This window comes from Sinohyriopsis cumingii, chromosome 14 (genome assembly GCF_028554795.1).
Source record: "Sinohyriopsis cumingii isolate HCF-2022 chromosome 14, ASM2855479v2, whole genome shotgun sequence".
NCBI lineage: Eukaryota > Metazoa > Mollusca > Bivalvia > Unionida > Unionidae > Sinohyriopsis > Sinohyriopsis cumingii.
This window is the reverse complement of record NC_142974.1, coordinates 55,573,520-55,595,632: the sequence shown is the minus strand read 5'-3', so window position 1 is coordinate 55,595,632 and position 22,113 is coordinate 55,573,520. Positions and strand designations below refer to the sequence as shown.

Here is a 22,113-nt window from a genome sequence, read left to right as displayed (position 1 = left end):
GTATGTATGTAGGTGTGTGTGTGTGTATGTATGTATGTATGTATGTATGTACAGATAGTCCATGTGGACCTGATTTAAGGCTCAGAAAAATATCTGAATTTCATAACTGACAAAATGATTGTCTCTCACATAAATTAACAAGGTGATACTTGGAAATTTAATATATACAACTAATGCTATGCTTATTTTAATCACAATATTTTTAAGAGAAATAGGATACTTATCATGTCTCCATATGGATATGCATAAGTATGCATCTCTGTCTGGTCCACTGGGATACAGATAAACAGATGTGTACTTTAAAAAAAACACAGACACTCGTATCTATATATTTTACATTTTATATTTTCATGACACATTGGTACATGCACACTTGTTATAGTTGATTCTGTTGAGAATGCAGTGCAATAGAAAAGATTTAAACAGTATATATATGCATATATGTAAAGGTTTCCATTGTATGAATCCCTACTCTCCCCAGTCAGCATTATAACATGTATATCTTTCATATATCATTAGATATATATCAGTTGTGAGAATTATTACTGGTCATCACTGACCAAATTATATTTATTTTCCATACCGAGGATTTCCTACTTTGATTTGATGCATTGATGGAACCAAAGCAAATGAACAGGATTAGGTCAACAAGAAAGGTTTTATCTCCATCAGCAGCAGAGGATGAAGAGACCACTTTTAGGAGAAGTCCATTTGTGATAACAACCCTTCCTATAAAAAAGGTGGTACAAGCATCAAAAACACTAAATAGAGGCCTCTGACTGGGTTGCGCTATAAATCAAGGCTTCTAACCAGGTTATGTTATTTTTTTTTAAATATTTTCTTTTGACACTTGTGTGTCAAATGTTTATGCATCCTCGTTTACCAACCAGACACTCTGTGTTGGTTGTCACCCTCTCTTATGCTGTGTCTGTAAAAAAAAGTAGTGGTCATGTTACGTAATTAAATCATTATTATATTAATAATAGAATGAACAATAGATTTCATAAGCTAAACTAGCTCGATAGCGACCTGAGGCAATTAACAAAGATCTTCCCATCGATGATTCTGTCAAGCTGCAAATACAATAGCATCAAGAGTGTGTGTGTGTGTGTGTGATTTAGATTTTTAACACAACTTTTTAAAAAATTCAGTCATATTGCTACGATGTCTGCAGTGTGACAGTTTATAGTGATGTCAAGCACTGGGGCATCATGCTGCAGACATGATGCTGCATGTCCCACCCAGTCACATTATCCTGACACCAGGCAGACCAGTCCTAATACTAACCTCTTAATGCTGAGCGCCAAGCGAGGCAGCTGTTAGTACCATTTTTGTAAGTCTTTGGTATGATTCAACCGGAGATCAAACCCGTGACCTGCCGCATCCAAGGCAGATGCTCTAACCACTAGGCCACCGGGGCAGTTAACAGCATTATGAAGCTCAAGTGGAATTTGCAGAGGATACAGCAGAATAATTTAAGCCAACCACAAGACTACTAAAGGTCTTCTTCCGCTTGGCTTCTGAGTAAAGTCTATTGGTGACATACTAGAGTTCACCACAATGGTTGTAATTTTCTTTAAAACAAGCATTCAACATATTCATCTGAAAAGTTGAAATGTAAAGTTCAGAATTTTAATTTAATGCAACCATTATTCAAATTCAAGTACTATGTTTGCAGGTCATAATTATCTTAAATTTAAGGAGATGAAATTTATTTCTTACAATAAAATTTTAAATAAATATTTGGGGCATAATAATGTCAATAACTTTGACTTTAATTTTTCTGGATTTGAAATATGTATAACGTAGATACAGCGATGTACAGTGTTACGATTCATCTAGTAGATCTACACATCCTGGATATGTTATTAAAGGAACACACAATATAAGAATTAGATGAAGATTTATTATGTCTGGAGAAATAAACATAATGTCAATAGGGTGGTGTTACCCTTGTTATCTAATCCAAAAGGCAGGCCCCTCATTTGTGGGTGGTCACATATTTGATTTATAATCTGCTCTTGTGAAGGTAGTGGAGATGTTGCTTTTGGCCCACCACCTGTTTTTGGCTTTCTCAATTCATCAATTGTTTCCTGGGCTGAAAAATGTTATTGAAGAAACTATTTATTATGAAAACATATGAAATGCAGGTATATCTTTATGTTGATGGTAAGATAAGTCAAAGAATTAAACATTAGAAAAAAATGAAGACCAATATTTTTATTACTTCAGTTAAAAGTAGCGATGACTGTTGAATCGATTGCATTTGAAACATTTCTCTAAATTTTCTGCAAATATTATTGATGCAGTTTGCTGTAGTCAGGGATATGTTTTCAGTGATAATAAATATATTTCAAATTGTAATGAGACTGTAACAAATTGTTGTTGTTGTAGGGTTTAACAACCTTTTTCAGCACAAGATAGGCTCTACATGTCTACCAGTATAAATGGTGGAGAAAGATTCATGAGAAGCTACTGGCAAGACTCATGAGAAGCTACTGGCAAGCTTTCTCATGTACCCAACATTGGCCAAACCCACACATACAGAGGTGAGATGGGAGTGATCCGTAACAGTGAGCACCCAAAATGTCAAAGTTTGTAATATTTCAAATGACAATCACTATGCATATATATATCTGAAATATACATTTTCCTCAAAATCAGCCTTCATGTATTTTAATCTGAAAATAAAGTGACAATTAAATGGAATATTTTGATAATATAAAATTACCCCTTTCTTTTGCATTTTCACATTGTTCTTGACATTGCAGAATGTTCGTTGGTTCAGTTGAGACAATGGAAATAATAAAATGAATTATATATTAGTTACTTTTACAGAGTCTGTGATAATAAGCACATTTTATAATACACATTGTTCTTTAAAATTTTATGGCTGAATACTTGGATTTTTATCAGAAGAATTATGAATAAGTCTTAATGCTGCCATAATTAAGAAAATGTGATTTTGTGTCATAGATTTAAAATTGTTAATTTTTTAACCAGAATTTGCTTCTTGTCTTTATGTTAATTATATTATGAAAAAACAATTTAAATGTCATGTGTACTGCTGAATCAATTTATTTTGTTTCTGTTTAATCAGTTTTTTCTCATAACAAACAAATACTACATTTTACTTTATTTGTTCATTCAATATTTACAGTACTAATTTAGATATCAGCATAAAAATAGCAAATTTACACCAGTTACAAATACTGTACCAGTGTATCCCCCAGGGGTGTAAAACTGAGGGTTAAAAAAAACCCTTGGTGTCAGAACTGGGGGTCAAATAAAAAATGTGGGGGTCAAAAATATACTGACAAATTTTCATCCGACTCGTACTTTTTCAGCTTGAAATAGGATATTGCAACTTGCACAACATACTCTCTCTCTCTCTCTCTCTAAACATACAAATAAACCAACATGTACAATTAAAAAACAAATGCATTGTCCATTCAAAGAATAACTTTATTAGTTCATTTTTCTTTTAAAATCGTACTTTTAACTGTCTCCTTATAATCTTTTTGAAGCAATATTATAAACCAACATATTACATACAAACCAATACAAAAAGCCTAATAAATCTTTTTGACCGAATGGCAGTCAATTTACTGCCTGTCATAAAATGTGTACTACCATCGGTTTCATTGTACTTCGTCCTAGAACAAATTTATCCAAAAATCAAGAAGGCTAATGATTCAACTGGTTTCTAAAAAGCTACACTTGAACTTTAGGGTCGTTCTTTTACTGCAGCAAAGTCAAAAACCAACAAAATCTGCAATGACCCCCTGACTGTGTAATCCAGATAAATGCATTTGTCTCGGCAAGTTTACAGATTTCTTTGTTGTGAAAGAATATCTTGGGTTATAATGTGTTCTCCAGATATCTTGTGGCGAAAGAGGGTAGATTTGTTAAAATTCTTAAACCCTGTCACAAAAGGATTATTCACTTTTGCAGTCTTCGCAATCACGCTATCAAAATTTACACTGGTAATCCTAGTGGATGTGCCGTATTCCAGTCAATGGAATTATTTTCTCCATTTTTCATTAAAGTTAGATCTACAGTTACTCTTTTGTGTTCTGCTTCTTTCACTTTCTTCGCTAATGATTTTTAGTACACGACGTTTTAATCGGGAGATCCAGGGATCGTCCTGGGCTTCGCCAATGTCGCAAATTGCGATTTTTTTTCCTTATTGGCGACAAAAATATCCCATCTGGCGATTTTTTTGGCGACAGACTTTTTGGTTATTTAATTTGTACATACAATCATAGATTTGGACTGGATAAATTAAAAGGGAGAACGAAAGGAAGCCACAAACTTGACTAAGCAATGCATTGGAATCAATCTGTTACACAAACAATCCTTTGTTCGTATTGACAACCCCATCTTTACAGTGCATTGTTACATCATAATCTGCTTATGCTGACATCTGTGCTGAGTACTGTATGCTGTGATACAGTCAATCATGCTACCGAACTATACCTACAACTGACCGACTTCTGAAGACGCGAATAGAACAGATACAATTAACTGAATGTCTAAATCTTCTGTTGTTGTTGGTTTTTCTTTTTGGTTTTTTTTTACATATACCAGTACAGTAGTTTTGCTGAACCTTCATAGAAAACTGATAACCTTTGAAGTACCGACTACTGTGTATAAATACAAAGGAAATGGAAAAATCTCAATCACAATTATGTCTGTCGCCAGTGCAGCATTTTACTCGTTGATCTTTTCCGTTTGCCATCAATCCGTGTTACGGCTGCTGACACTTAAACTCCGAAACGAGAAATAGCACAAAAAAAAAAAAACAACAGCCAGTTTTGCATAATTAATAATAATTATTTATTTCTCAAAATACAAGAGTGAAAGAATCTCTAAATTGGGTGTGAATTTATGCTTATATATACGGTCCAATATTGCCAGGTGTTGACTCGTGTATGTTTCATTCGTGGGAACGGAGATCCAATTTTGTTTGTCGAGAAAATTTATACAGCATTCAGTGATCATTCTTGGGATTTAGGAAGCAATTCACTACAAGCTTTGTGAAGCTAGCCATAAGGGGGGGGGGGGGGGGCTTGCTGATAGACTACTGGTGTCACCTGTCATTGCTGTGGACTGTGAACGTGGATTCAGTAAGATGAACCTCACAAAAACTGACATCAGAAATAAACTCTGCATCTCATCTCTCGAGAATTTCATGAGAATCAGCATGTACAGATGTGAAAAATTAGACTTTGAAACTGCATTCAACAAGTGGGCAGCCCTAAAATTGCGACGGATCTTCATGTAACACTTTGTAAGATTTTGTTAATGCTTGTTGTAATTAAAGAATTAACTAACCCATCTTTTGTAATTTTCATTGCCTGTTACATTAATAGACTGAATTAACACTTGGAAAAATGTACACTACTTGTTCTGGCGACACTTTTTGAAAATTGGCGACAAAATATTGAGGTTGGCGATTTTTTTGGCGACAGCTTTTTAAAAGCCAGGACCATCCCTGAGATCACTTGCTGAGTTCAATGGAAATCGCGTGAGAGCTCGCGAGATTAGGGGAAGCTACTCCGTCTGGTTCATTGTATCGTATGTTCCCTGCATTCCACTCCGCTATACGAATAGAGGAGCCCAACACTGGGAGTAAACAAAGCGGGGAACCAGTCAATGCCTATGCTCGAAGTATATACAAGGCCACCCTTCGTCCAACGCATTGGATATTAAATAAATCCTGATCGCATTATGCGATCAAAAAACGCACGGCAACAAAATGTGTGCGTCAATTTTCTTCAGCGTGCGTCCCTAGGGAAACACTGACTGTATGTAGGATAACTAGAAAAGCTAAACTTAAGTAATAAATAGAATTTTCATTAAAAGATATATTGAATTAAAAATACTTGCTAGATATGGTAGATATTTACGCATTAACAGCATCCATCACCTCTTCCCATACATTGGCTTTATCTTTTGCATTCACTTCCTTTTCACCTCCAAAGACTTTAAACTTTCCAAACAATACAACCTCTCTTTTCAGCAGACCCCTCAGTAACACAACTTTCCCTTTTTTCGTTTAATAAGCACATTATTTTTTCTTTACTTCGCTATAATCCATAATTTATACTACACTGTTATTTACGGAAATGAGCGAGCTTAAATGGCAATTTCAGTAACAGTCCACTTATGCACTTAATAAGTTAAGCATTAAGTCCCCCTCAACTGAGTTCACTCAAATTTGAGGAGACTGGTTTTCATGAACTATACATTGAATGGACACTCACATGCGGGACAAATTCTGGCATTTTGAGTTGAGCTTAATGAATATGGACCCAGAACATTATGTTGAGTCACAGGTCAGGTAACAGTCTGCACAGAAATAGTAGCTTTGTAAAGAAGGAATTCATTCCTGTTTCATATCAGTCTCTGGAAATCTATCAGTTTCCAGTTACATTCAGATATATTCTTCAGGAATTATTTTAATTATTCACTGCAATTACAATGTGCTCATTGACATTTGGGATTCTTGAGAACTCATTCAAAGACATTTTATATTATTATAATACATAATGACTTTCAAAATCTAATGAATTTATCTGGAATATTTTATTCTTTTCCATTATGTGTCCCTATGTGCTGATTCAAATTACAATTGGGACTAAACCTTCATCACATACTTCACACTCGAGAGAATTTTCTCCAGTATGAATACTCATGTGCATCACTAGATGTCCACTTGAATTAAATGTTTTATTACATACTTCACACTTAAATGGCTTTTGTAAAGAATGTATCTTCATGTGCTTTTCCAGTTTTCCTCTTCCATTAAACCTTTTATAAAATGTAACAAACTTCACACATAAATAGCTTTTCCCCAGTATGTGTCATGTGAATATTCAGATTTACAGTTTTACTAAACATTTTATTTCATACTTCACTTAAATGAATGGTTTCTCTCCAGTATGTATCCTCATGTGCACTGTTAGAATTCCTCTTCTACTAAACATTTTATCACATGCTTCACACTTAAATTTTTCACCAGTATGTGTCCTCATGTGCTTGTTCAGATCATCACTTCTACTAAACATTTTCTCACATACTTCACACTTATATGGTTTTTCTCCAGTATGTATCCTCATATGCACTGTTAGAATTCCACTTCTACTAAACATTTTATCACATATTCCACACTTAAATGATTTTTCTCCAGTATGTGTCCTCATGTGCTTGTTCAGACCATCACTTCTACTAAACATTCTCTCACATACTTTGCATTTAAATGGTTTTTCTCCAGTATGTATCCTCATGTGAACTGATAATTTTCCATTCTGGCTAAACATTTTATTACACTGTTCACATTTAAATGGTTTTTCTCCAGTATGTGTTCTTATGTGCTTGTTCAGAACATCACTTCTACTAAACATTCTCTCACATACTTCACACTTAAATGGTTTTTCTCCAGTATGTATCCTCATGTGAACTGATAATTTTCCATTCTGGCTAAAAAATTTATTACACTGTTCGCACTTAAATGGCTTTTCTCCAGTATGTGTTCTTATGTGCTTATGCAGAATTCCACTGTTACTAAACCTCTTATCACAAACTTCACATTTGAATGGTTTTTCTCCAGTGTGTATCCTCATGTGTATCTTCAATGGTCCACAGTTGGTAAACCTTTTATCACATACTTCACACATATATGGTTTTTCTCCAGTGTGTATCCTCTTGTGCTCATTCAGACTTCCACTGTGAATAAACCTTTTATTACATATTTCACACTTATATGGTTTTTCTCCAGTATGCATCCTCACATGCATTGTTAGCTGTCCACTGTTACTAAACCTTTTATCACACACTTCACATTTAAATGGTTTTTCTCCAGTATGTATCCTCATGTGGACTGTTAAATTTCCACTCTGCCAAAACATTTTATTACATTCTTTACACTTAAATGGCTTTTCTCTAGAATGTGTCCTTGTGTGCTTATTCAAACTTCCATTGCTACTAAACCTTTTATTACACAATTCACACTTAAATGGTTTTTCTCCAGTATGTGTTCTTATGTGCTCATTCAGAATTCTACTGTTACTAAACCGTTTATCACATACTTCACACTTATATGGTTGTTCCCCAGTGTGTATCCTCATGTGCTCATTCAGATGCCCGCTATGAATAAATCTTTTATCACATACTTCACATTTATATGGTTTTACTCCAGTATGTATCCTCACATGCGTCGTTAGCTGTCCACTGTTACTAAACCTTTTATCACACACTTCACATTTAAACGGTTTTTCTGAAGCATGTGTCGTAATGTGCTCATTCAATGTTCCAATGCGAATAAATCTTTTATTACACACTTCACATTGAAAAGGTTTTTCTCCAGTATGTTCCATCATGTAATAATTCAGATTTCCACTCTAGACCAAATCTATCATCATATACTTCATCTCTAAACGTTTCCTTTCAAGCATTGATTGTTCTGTGTATATCTAGGCCTACCTCGCCCCTCTGTACAAACATTTTGTCACAATCTTCACACGTATGGTTTTCCTAGGGTTGGTATTAGTCATACAACATAAAACACATCACCCGATAATTGTATTATGGGGGGGGGGGGGGTGATGGGTCTTACTACCTAACAAACGGCTGCTGTGTACAGTCTAACAGTGTAAGTGGCCAAAGACAAATTTTCAGGAATATCACACAACTGGCAACCAATAACGACACTTTTCTACAAAGTAAAGTTATAATGTTTTTGTCACACTTTACTTACCCTGGTGTCTTTTCTCTAATAAATTCAAATCCTCGCGAAAGAAATCGACCTGTTTTCAAGTTTCGTTGGCCTACATTTCAGTTGGCGGGAAACCGATGAAAGCCGGGAATGCCCAAATCGGGTTAAGTTGAAATATTATTCTTTAACGAAACAAATAAAAATATATTCTCCCTATTGGAACTGTAAGCAACGTTTTGTTTTGTTGAAATAAACTAATTCCCCACACGAACCAACACAAACATAATTCGGCATACCTCAACTACCATCGCATTGCAACAAATTTAAATGTATGTCAACGGAACATGAAAATGCGACCATTTGCTAGTGTCATATTTTCATTCCCCCAGGATAAAGACAGCACAGTAAGTATATTAATTACACAAAAATTAATGGAAGAGTGTCGATATAGGCTGCCAAGTGTGTAATATATTCCTGAAACTTTTGACTACATATTCCGATGTCAACTGACATCGGAATATGCTATAAACACGGCCGTTATTTGGATAGTAAGACAAATCACTAAAAGGAAACCAGCATGTGTTATACCTTACATTGTAGGACTAAGGTTGGGATAAAACTCGATTGATTTTTTTTTAAATTTAAAAAAAAAACAAAAAAACAACAACCTTAAAACAAAAGCCATCCGACTTTCAATATGGTTACAATGCTGTCGGGCATTTCTGCGCACATAAGGATTCCGTCTCCAATATTAAAGTAAAACGCACACCGAATTCGACCGATTGATGAAAATAAAATACTGCAATGCCTACCATTTGAAAAGAGGCAGTTGTCACCAGAATATTCTGTTCAAAATAATATTAATTTTGGAAGCAAGGGATACCACCCCCGTGTTTTCACGACTCGCGATATGTCGGCCTATTCGGCGCACAACTTGAAAAAGATGTAATGTTTATACATCGGGCTATAGAAATGAAATACATTACTTTGGACTGTTTCTGCCAGCGGTTCCTTGGAGTAGTTACGTCAGGTTTATTGCTAGTGTTACAAAATTCAACGTAACAACGCCAATAAATGGCAAGGGATATTAAACAAACTAAACCGATCTTGTAAGTTTTTTTTTTAGTAAAGTTGAACATTTTATAAAATAATAAGAAGCTATTATGTGGAAGAGAAACAGCAGTGAATAGGATGTAATGTGTTTACAACGTCTTGTTTATGGGGAAAGATTACTAAAGGCTTCAAAAACAGACTATACCCAGGGGAATTTCTTGAGAATCCCGTTCTAGCGGCAAGTTGACACATTGGGTAGCAGACGATTTATTACGTGTGGGACAACTTCTTGCAGATTTTTTTTTAAAGCCAAACATTTCCATCTTTTAAATAATGTATTTTTTATGATTCTAAAAGATATATAGTAAATATGATTTTCTGGGTTACAAGTAGTATAGTGGGATACCCTATGAACAATAGGAAAATACATTACAGACACACACGCACACACCAGAACGTTTAGGGACAAGACTTTTCAGATCACCCTGGGAACGTTTAGGGAAAAGGGGAATGTAACATAGTGAATTTTAACATGGGTGGGACTATAGAGGAACAAAAAAGTATTGGAACTGTGTAGGGACAATAGGAATGGAACAGGTGAGGGGACGTCATGGTACTAGACATTGGCAACAATGTGGCAAGGAGCTGACCTCAGTCGGGTCAAACATCAAACAGTGATAGCGGGTAGCGGGCACGTTCTGCTAGTTTAGCGCGTACGTTCCGCTAATGCAGCGGGTAGAGGGTGGCAGGTAAATGCAGCTAGTTCAGCAAGTAGCAGTAGCGGATGGCGGGTACGTTCAGCTAGTTAATAAACTATACGAATAAAGTAACGCTTAGATGGACGGGTAAACAAACAAACAAAGATACACATAATTGGCAAAGAGAATAAATAGCTTTTCGAGGCACATGAGTATCCCTGAAAAGGGCCGTTGGTTTTTGTATTAACATCATTCCGTTAAGACAGAGGGCATCGCATAGGTCTTCTTCTCTTCGCCAACCGTCTTCTGGCTTCTGGTCCGTAGATGAGAACTCGCTTCAGACAACCTTGTATCTCCACATAAATTCCTTTTTTTCCAAACGCTCTTATCGGTGATCCGGATGATTTTTCATGATGATTTCACATACATAGGCAAGTATGTGCGGAGCAGCATCAACGATACGAGGGTAGATGATTCAACGTTAGCCAATATCTTGTGACGAGAACAGCTGAAAGGAATGAAGTGAATTGCGGTTATTTATAGTGGAAACGCGGATCTAAACGGACTGATATTTTTTTACACATCCCAACACGCGTTACAAAATTCAGTCAGATTCCCTATATAGGTGGGCTAGCGTCTGTGCGCAGTGAATCAATGCGACCGAGTTTTCAAACATGACGGAAATTAAGAAGACGATGAATTGGGGAGCACCGGCCCTAGAGACGAAAAAAGCAGAAGAAACTATTCTCCTTCAAGACTAACAGCAATGAAAAGTGGCAAGAAGAAGGAAACGACTGGAAGAAGAGGAAGCAGCAGAGAAGAAACAAGGTCTAGCAGAGAAGGAGGACAGTGGGGAAAAAACGTTGACGGTATTCTTAGACATTTTAGAAGAGTTAAGGAGTCTGAAATAAATGTATCAGACTTCTTTAAAACGACCCAAGAGAAAAAGACCTTACCAAGCCAAACAGCCCAAACCCGTGACTACACCTGAGATACCAACTCTAGTGATTTCAACCAAATCATCGACAGGAGCAAGTCCAGAAGTAGACCTTGACTATGGCAAAGGCTTAAGGCAGTTAAAGCTGATCGATTCCCGTTCCTGAGTTTGCTTGTATCTTTATTAAAAAAAAAAAAAAAAAAAAAAAAAAACAATACCCAACGGTCCTTTTCAGGGACACACACATTTATCGAAAAGAGATACTAGAGGCGAAAAGACCATCGGAACGTATTTTGTGGATGATTGGGACTTAGAAAGACCCAAGATCGTGTACGAGTTTAACGGATGCTTATTTCACGGATTTCCTATCTGCTACCCTCAACGTCACACTAAAATTCAGTTTTTACAACGAACAACAGAAGACTTGTACGAGGCCACTTGCTGGCGACGCTTGAAGTTAGAACAGCAAGGATACCAATGGTAGAAATGTGGCAACACGAGTACGATCACCGTTTGAAAACCGATCCCAAGCTTAAACGCTTCGTGAAAAGTTACAAGCTAGTGGACCCAATAAACTCACAGAACAGTTTGTACGGAGGACCAACGAATGCCACCTGTTTGCTGTATCAAGCCGACGAGGAGAAAGCAGAAGAAACCAAATACTTGGACGTGTGTTCGCTGTATCCTTACGTGCGCTAATATCGCCTGAATTTGATAATTTATAAAAACTAATTGCTGCCTATATCAATATCAGAGCCTTTACCGAAGTTATTGAATCTTTCATAGTTGTGATTCGACATGTTAGGAGAAGACGAAGAAGAAATTAAACTGTGGTTAACGCACAAATGGCATCATCGTAATGCCAGAGTCATTGACATCACCCAAACTTTGTTTCAACAAAGTAAATCCCATCGCACCATCAGTCTCAATGTACATTAATTGGTCTTGTTAAAAAAATCCCTAGAGTAAATCGCAAGTGCAAGTCTTAGCCGAATAGTTAGAAACGCCTTGGCGGACTCGTGCGAACGACGATGCCACTCAATCCACACAAGCCTATTTACTGATGGATTTAAAACCCACCATCCCCGATTATTTGCGAGTTCGTACCCATCCGTTTCACCATGGATGCTAAAACGGAGGGCCTGTCGTGTACACGTCCCCGTCGTCGACTTAACAACAACAAAAAAGGTATAAAAACCTAGGACACTTTGGTTCTCTCTCAAAAAAGTGTCAATATGATGTCCCTTCAGTCTCATCTTTCCGTCAAATTGATTCGTGCGGCATCAGTCGCGAAACATATCCACAAATACGTTGGTTTACGGTGACAGCACGTCAATTACTGCAAGGAATAATTCACATTCCTCATTAAACCAAACGCATTTTTGACAGAAACAAATTATCATTGACGCAACTGGTTGATCTCCGCATCGACACTAAAACCCAAAAGGAAATCATTTTGAAACCTGGAGGTAGTGGTTCTCTAGGAGGTGTCATCATTTGCTACCTTCTAATTCCCCAAAGGTCTTCCCCAAGAAAGCCAGACGTCCCATGAAGAATAAAAAGCAGCGGTGTCAAGACGACATCACACCCACAGAAATAGAAAAGTCCCCAGAAAAATAAAAGCCCCAAAAAACAGCTTCTATCCACAAGAGAGGTGCTTCGGCCAGGACGCAAGCTTACATTCGCAAACCACGACCTGCAGTGACCGCGTCTCAGTAGTTCATGTTCTTCCACTTCTCCGTTGCTGATGATGCCTGCCAAACCCAATTTGACACCCATTCTGCCTCATTTGATGAAACAATGGAAACCCGCATCTCCAATCACATCCTCCGCCTCTGTAGCTGAAGAGCTGCTCAGAGTGTCCCTGCCCGCAAAATCAAAGTCCAAGAGAGATCGGGCATGTTACAGAGTTTACTGGATGTATCCAAACAAGAACTGTCTCGATTTCGTCCTTTGCGAAACCCTCCATGACGCGTGATACCTGTCATCAAGTCCATACAACCTAAAGACAATCAGTGGTGACGCATTCCGCTTTAAAAAAGACCCGAGACAAACGATGGGTATCAGTGTTTTTGTACTCCTGAACGCTCAAAGATGTTCCCTCAAAGAAGTGCACACCGTTACTATCGTCGTTCACTTGTCCAAAATGGTAAAGGAAAAAAGAAAAGGACAGACTCGTAATAATAAATAAAAGAACGGTTAGCCAAGCATCGACATCACACCCAGAAATGACACACTGTTTCAAAGAAATGGGGAAGCCAACAAAAGAGAGGATGGTTTGGCACAGATCATATGGTCAATCAGTTTATACAAAACCTTGAACAAAAACGTTTAAAAAAGAGAAGCAACCTAAGGGGAGGATTCATCGGCGATTTTGGAAAACACATGTGCCAAGTCATTGATGTCAGCGTATTTTTGGTGTGTGGCATCTTTCTTCACTCCCCAAAGGAAAGAAAAGGAAACGACTGCTCCTGGTTTAGCCAAACATTGGGACATGTTGTCATGTCCAAAGTCTCTCCACCCATGAGAAAACAAATCATTCAAACCACCTCCAAAGATGTTATTGATAACGTGTGCGAATGTTGTTTGAATGTTTTGAAAGGTATGATACCTTTGTCTAAACACCAGAAAAATGCTCAGCCAAACTTCGACACGTTCTTCGCGAAATGGTCCAAAAAGAAAATTCCCATTCGTCAAAAGAAAAAGATGTTCGTACAATGAAGAAGATTTTTACCACTGTTAGGACTGGTTATCAAAGCAATAGTAGGACCTTCATTTGGGAAATGTTTTACCCATGCTTCCAGGAAGATACAACGAACCTCTGGAGTTAAAAGACGTGACTATTGAAATCCGATAACTGACTTTAGTGCCTTACAAACGATGGATGGAATACCATCGTTGGGACTCAAACCCATGTAGACAAGAGGTGAGATGGTAGTGATCGTTAACGGTAACCATTTTAGACCGCTCAGCCACCTAGGGCCCCAAAACAACTTCTGTCATATAAATATATTAAAGGAGTATTTTAGTTAAGATAGACAAAATATTGGTTGTAGTGACTTTGGTTTAGGTAACCTTTAGATTTCAGATATATTAAACAAAACGAACTGGAAACTTTCACATCTACAACCACTGGAAAGCATGAAGTAAAATAACTATGTGTATTATGTGAAAATTGGCACTAATTTCCTGATGTTTCGATACAAATAAATATAATTTATCATACAATCAAATTATAGATTCTACAACTGTGAAACTCCACCCTTATAGTACAAATACTCATACGCTAAAATATTTGAAAACAGAAATTCAATATTAACTGGAGAATGATTTTATTGATTAAAGAAAAAGAAATGGAGATAATGTATATTCTTTTTCCTAAACGAGATAATACATTATACAACCCACAGATGAAAAGTCAACAGTGTCAGAAAAAAGGTCTTCATTTCCAATACCAAAAACAGATGATTCCACTGACAAAAGAAGAAAAATGCAAAATATTTACAAAGGCTGACACATTAAAAGGATTCTGTCAAAATTCACTCCAATACAAGTAAATTATAATAGAGATTCGGCATTTGCAACTCCAGACAGTCTTTATGTGATGCTGCTTGGTATGTAAATGCTCAGTCAACATACCAGCATTTAATGTATATCATAACATATGGTCAAGACAATTGGGACACATAAATCGATGACGTCATCTACAATGATAAGAAGAAAAATCACTTGAAACACCATTTGGAAATATTTTGATTGGCTCACTGATGAACAATTGACAACTAACTAATTAAAAGTGAATTTCCCCATAACTGTGAAACATTTTTAGGACATAATATGGAACACGGTCAAGCGAAGTTAGACTAGTAGAAGACACTTTTAACTTAGTTGGTGAAGTATTGATTCAAAAACTCGTATATCGTGTGAATCATCTAATGTACCATTTTTCTATTTAAAAAAATTAAACAAGCTCCAGATAAATTATTCCACAATCAAAGAATACTTGGCTTTAATACTGATTTTACAACATTTTGAAGTGTCTGTTAGTTCAGCTCCTTATACAATTATTTGAATCAGTGATCACAACCTTCTTACTTTCATTAACAAAAATGAAACACAAAAATCACTGTTGGGTATGAGATCACGGTTGCAGGAAATCAACATTGATACTAGAAACATTTAGGGAAAATATGTGATTGCAGATTCACTATCATCTTCCGATCTCAGTTTAATACCAAATGTATTTTTTGAATACCATGGAAACTCTGATTTCTTTAAGAGTGGAGGTGCAGTGTATATCTACATTGTGTTCTTAGCTTTTTTCCACAATTATAGATTGCTATTTTATAAGATAATGGTCACATTTAAGCTACATATTTACCTCAGTTTGAGTCCTAGGCCTAATCTTTTGACAAGCTTGGAATATTCTGGAAGAAAGCCCTTGTTGACCATTTGATGGAAATTTCCAATACAAACAACCCACATCTAAGGAATTCCAAACCCAGTATTCATAACACTCCTGAAATCCACATAGTGACACTCACACTCAAATCTGAGTTTTCCCTCAAATACCTAAGTGTGCCCTCAAATCGGGATTCACTAATCAAAGATGAGGAAACCACTCAATGCACATTTGAGTATTTGAGATAGTGTCTTACCTCACTCAAGGAATACACTCAAAATGACTTACACATATCATCTACATTGACGCTGGAGAATGGGTATAACAAGAATTAAGGAAAGGCTAACTTAACATGATGTGGATGATTTATAATGCTTCCTAAGATTTAGATTTAGAAAAGACACAGTTTTATTTTTGGTAACAATTTTGGAACATTTTTTATCACCATAAACCAATCAGTCTGGATCACTTACATTGCAATGTCAGATGCTCTTCACCGTTAGATACTTTGCAAGTGAAGCTCATATGCAGCCGATCGGGGACAGTATAAAGTTATGAGCCATGTTCTAATCAGATTTGCATGGACCATATCATCTCTGGCTCACCATTACATAAAGTTTCCAAGTGATGATGAACTGACAACAGTAAAACAACAATTCCACAAAATAGTTGGTGAGTATGCATCCTAAGAAACTGCTTTGTTGCATTTATGTTACTGACCTCCCCTTCTCTAAAAATATGAATTATAAATATGCAAGCCAATATATCTCTAAACGGAATAATGAAATGGAAATGGAACATAATGCAGCAATGAAACAGATACACTGTCAATATGCGAGTGTATACTCTTTTATATAATTTTTCTTAAACTTTTTTAATATTTTAAATGGTGCAGTTTATAAAATTGTATTATTATTATTATTATTCCTGCAGGTGAAAAATTTCAATATTTGTAAAGAAATTATATATTACTCATCAATATGTATACTTTTTAATTTTATTCTTAATTTCATACCATTAACTCTCTTATACATGTAATTATTTCCATTAATGTCATCAAACTATAAATAACCCTTTTTAATTACTACAGCATACCTACTTATTACTATTCATGCATGGTGGATACTTGAATGCCTGAATGGGTACATAGATGGATGGATAAACAGATGGATACTGAAATACTTAAATGTAATAATAAATAAATAGATGAGCACTTACATTAAAAATTGTATTTAATGGCATATAACTCTATCATAGCAATAATCGTATGTGTGTGTGTGTGTGTGTGTGTGTGTGTAGTCCATGTGGACCTGATTTAAGGTTCAGAAGGTTAAGCAAAAAAAAGATTGTATCTCATAAATTAACTTGGCGATGCTTGGAAATTTAGTGTATACAACTAATGCTATACTTATTTGAGTCACAATATTTTTAAAAAAAAAAGGATACTTATCACGTCTATCCATAAGAATGCATCTACGTCTGGTCCACTGGGATATAGATATACAGATGTTTATTTAAAAACAAAACACACAGACACTCATGTCTATATATTTTACTAACATTTTATACAACACTCTTGGTAGGTGAACACTTGTTATAGTTGATTCCCTTGAGAATGCGGTGCAGTAGAAAAACATTTAAACAGTATATACATGTATATGTGTATAGTTATCCCCTGTATGACTCCCTACTCCTTAATTTGAGTGAGAAACTCAACTCAAAATACCCGAATTTGACCCTCTTGTGAATGTCCACTCAATGTATAATTAAAAAAAACTGGTATCCTCAAATAAGAGTGAACTCACTTGAGGGCGACATAATGCTAAATGTGTTAAGTTATGAGAGTTTAAAAGATACTTACTGCTAATGAGATGCTTGCATCTTACCTACTTTTTTATTACAGGATGTTTTGTGTGTAGTATAAAATAAGAATTACACTGTATAGCGCAGTAAAGAAAAATGATGTGCTTATTGGACTGAAAAGGAGAAACAGAGGTCTCGCTATGATTTTAAAACTAGGAGTCCAGGACTCCCATTCTGGTAAAAAAACAGGAGTCCCACCAGCAAAAGTTGCAGTCCCCTCCCAGAAAACTGTGCAAATTATAAGAACTATTGTTGCCATTGAGTTTAATTTCTACATTCTTTATAACACTGACCTAGCTCTTGATTGTCCATCAGAGTGAGTCTGCATTTTGTCAATCCAAGGAAGGTCTTATTCAAAACACTAAGCTGCCATCACACACTTTCTTACACTTGGCTACTGTCCCATCCAAACTATCAGTTCTAGCAGCTTTAGAACTCTCCTGAATCTCGTTAAAATCTTTGTCAGTTTGCCAATGAACCCCAAAATACTAATTCAAGTCTAAGTCTCAACATGTCTTGATACTGAGGTCAAGTGCACTGCCTATTCCGCTACACTCAGAAATGAACACAATAATGAAAGCTAAAGTTGTTTATTTGATGTACTGTTTATAAATGACCATATGTACATGTCTGGGGCTTTTTGCCCCTGATTTCAAGCACTGTAAATATCAGTAGATTTTCCCAACCAGCTGCCAGTCAAAACCTTTGATCTTGCCGCCCAGCTATTGCAACATGTTGTTTTGATGTGCTCTTATAATGGTGACATGTACATGCGGGGCTTTCAGCCACTAAATTCTGTCATTGTAAATATTACCACAGCTAAATGATAAACACATTTTCCCACTAAACTGGTGGCTGAAGCAGTAATGGCAAGTCTGAATTTTGCCACCCACCTATTTGCCACCCACCCACCTGTGCCCCCAATACAAATTTGGCATCCAAATACACGTGATTAAGCATTCTGAGACCTTCTGTTCTGATATATTCTTGACGAATTATTTAAATTATTCACTGCAATTACAGTGTTCTCATTGGCATTTGGGATTGTTGAAAACTCATTCATAGAAATTTTATATTACTGTGATGACATAATGACTTTTTAAAACTAATGGAAAACATCTGGAATATTCTATTCTTTTCCATTACGTGTCCTTATGTGCTCATTCAAATTATGATTGGGACTAAACCTTCATCACATACTTCACACTCGAGAGAATTTTCTCCAGTATGAATACTCATGTGCATCACTAGATGTCCACTTGAATTAAATGTTTTATTACATACTTCACACTTAAATGGCTTTCTAAAGTATGTATCCTCATGTGCTCTTCCAGGTTTCCTCTTCCAATAAACCTTTTATAACAAACTTCACACATAAATAGCTTTTCTCCAGTATGCATCCTCATGTGCACTGTTAGAATTCCACTTTTACTAAATCTTTTATCACATACTTCACACTTAAATGGTTTTTCTCCAGTATGTGTCCTCATGTAAATATTCAGATTTCCAGTTTTACTAAACATTTTATTACATACTTCACTTTAATGGTTTCTCTCCATTATGTATCCTCATGTGCACTGTTAGAATTCCACTTCTACTAAACATTTTATCACATGCTTCACACTTAAATTTTTCTCCAGTATGTGTCCTTATGTGCTTGTTCAGATCATCACTTCTACTAAACATTTTCTCACATACTTCACACTTAAACGGCTTTTCTCCAGTATGTATCCTCATGTGCACTGTTAGAATTCCACTTCTACTAAACATTTTATTACATATTCCACACTTAAATAATTTTTCGCCAGTATGTGTCACCTTGTGCTTGTTTAGACCATCACTTCTACTAAACATTTTCTCACATATCTCACACTTAAATGGCTTTTCTCCAGTATGTATCCTCATGTGAACTGATAATTGTCCTTTCTGGCTAAATGTTTTATTACACTCTTTGCATTTAAATGGTTTTTCTCCAGTATGTATCCTCATGTGCACTGCTAGATTTCCACTCTGCCTAAACATTTTATTACATTCTTTACACTTAAATGGTTTTTCTCTAGCATGTGTCCTTATGTGCTTATTCAAATTTCCATTGTGACTAAACCTTTTATTACACACTTCACACTTAAATGGTTTTTCTCCAGTATGTGTTCTAATGTGCTCATTCAGAATTCCGCTGTTACTAAACCGCTTATCACATACTTCGCATTTGAATGGTTTTTCCCCAGTGTGTATCCTCATGTGTATCTTCAATGGTCCACAGTTGGTAAACCTTTTATCACATACTTCACACTTATATGGTTTTTCTCCAGTGTGTATCCTCATGTGCTCATTCAGAGATCCGCTGTGAATAAACCTTTTATCACATACTTGACACTTATATGGTTTTTCTCCAGTATGTATCCTGACATGCATCGTTAGCTGTCCACTATTACTAAACCTTTTATCACATACTTCACATTTAAATGGTTTTTCTCCAGTATGGGTCCTCATGTGCTCATTCAACGTTTCAGTGCAAATAAATCTTTTATTACACACTTTGCACTGAAAAGCTTTTTCTTCAGCATGTTCCATCATATAATAATTTTGATTTCCACTCTAGACCACAGGAGTTCGTTACAAAGAAAATTTGGAGTATCCGTCCATGAATCATGGGATGGGGGTTCTAACCTGTAACAATATAACACAAGGGAAGATACCAGTCCGCAGCCTTCGGTAGTTTCATCACTACTAGTTTATCCTAATTGCGTCTGCTAATTTCCAACTTAAGCCAGTTGTAATCAAGAATAGTTCAATTTTCAAAACAAATAGACACACTTCGTTCAGGTTGTGACATACTAGAGAAAATGCAATAATTGTTCGCAGATTTTGACGTCTGGAAAAATGTCGTCTACAAGTGCCATTTTCATTCGGATTGTTATGGATTTCACCATTGACCGAAATGTAAGATCCGAACAACATCGAGTCCGCAGTAAATATCGTTAATGTACACTGTGATGCGTTTTAATTTTGGTGCAAAAAACCAAAATTTTGGTAAATTTGGTGTTGCATGCTGGTTACATTGTTGCACAATGCATTGTTAACTTCTGAAACATACTTTTGTTGAACTACAGTCTCGAGGTTGTTCGGATCTTACGTGGTCTTGTTTAAAAGCCCTGGAGATATATCGCTACTGCAAGTCTTAGCCAAACAGCCAGGAACGCCTTGGCTGACTCATGCGTACGACGATGACACTCAAACCCCAATTGCCTATTTCATCGTGGATTTAAAACCCACCCACCCCCCAAACCCCGATCATTTGCGATTTGATACCCATCTGTTTTACCACTGGTGCCAAGAGGGAGAGGCCAGTTGTGTACACGTCCCCGTCGTCGACGTAAAAACAACAACAACAAAATCTATAAAAACCTCGGACACTTTGGGTGTGTTTCACACAGCGTCAACATATTGTCCCTTCAGTCTCATATTCCAGTCAAATTGATTCGTGCCTTGTACAGCATTAGTCACGAAAAAATCCGCGACTACGTGCTCGTGTCTTAGAAGCCAGTCTTAAATAAGTCATACGATGGTTTACGGTGACAGCACGTCAATTACTGAAAGGCATAATTCACATTCCTCATCAAACCAAACGCTTTTTTGAGAGAGAAAAAAAGTAGCCTTGACACAGCTGGCTGATCTCCGCATCGGCGCTCAAACCAAAAAGCTAATCTTTTTTGAAACCTTGAGGTAGCGATTCTCTAGGAGGTGTCATCATTCGCTCCCTCTTAAAATGGGATCGTAATGCCCCAAAAGTCGTCCATAAGAAAAAAAAAATCCACTCGCAATCAAGTCAAACGTACCATGAAGAAAGAAAGCAGCGGTATCAAGACCACGTCATAGCCTCAGAAAGAGAAAAGTCCCCAGAAAAAGAAAAGAACCCAGAAAACAGCTTCCAACCGCAAGAGAAGTACTTTGGCCAGTACGCAACCTTGCATTCTCAAACCACTACCTGCAGTGACCGCGTCTCCAGTATTTCAAGTTCTCCACTTCTCCGTTGCTCTTGATGCCTGGCAAACCCAATTTGAAACCCGTTCATCCTCATTTGGTGAAACCCTCATTCCCCAAAAACTTCTCCTTCAGAGGTGACATCCTCCGCCTCTATAGCTGAAGTGGAAACTACTCACAAAGTATCTGCCCCCGAAATCAAAGTCCAAGAGAGATCGGATATGTTACAGAGTTTACTGGATTTTTACAAACAAGAACTGTCCCGATTTCGTCTGTTGCGAACCCCTCCATGACGCGTGATACCTGTCATCAGGTTGATACGACGTAAAGAAAATCAGTCGCGACGCAATCCAGTATAAAAAAAGACACGAGGCAAACGATGGGTATTAGTGTTTTTGTACTCCTGAATGCTCAAAGATGTTCCCTCAAAGAAGTGCACACCGTTACCATCGTCGTT

General features: G+C 36.6%; 2 protein-coding genes across 5 annotated transcripts in view; both read right to left on the bottom strand.

Moving 5' to 3' along the window:
* Window positions 1-321: 321 nt before the first annotated feature.
* The window catches only part of LOC149783858 (uncharacterized), a 41,955-nt gene continuing 20,163 nt past the window's right edge, over window positions 322-22,113 (bottom strand). For 3 of the 4 annotated variants that reach the window (XM_089932067.1, XM_089932069.1, XM_089932068.1), the window contains exons 4-5: window positions 1,952-2,098; window positions 322-928 (exon numbers count right to left, since the gene is read on the bottom strand). In XM_089932067.1, coding sequence (XP_089788193.1) covers window positions 918-928; window positions 1,952-2,098 — 158 coding nt within the window. In that variant the 3' untranslated portion in view covers window positions 322-917. Of the gene's footprint in view, window positions 929-1,951; window positions 2,099-22,113 lie in introns of those variants that run through there. The other variant, XR_016413693.1, reaches the window with a different exon arrangement.
* Window positions 3,445-20,905, bottom strand: LOC149783859 (uncharacterized). Its single transcript, XM_089933324.1, has 2 exons — window positions 19,215-20,905; window positions 3,445-8,405 (listed from the first exon to the last, which is right to left on the bottom strand). Exons 1-2 carry the CDS (start codon window positions 20,247-20,249, stop codon window positions 6,924-6,926), a joined length of 2,517 nt encoding a protein of 838 aa, XP_089789450.1. The 5' UTR covers window positions 20,250-20,905; the 3' UTR covers window positions 3,445-6,923.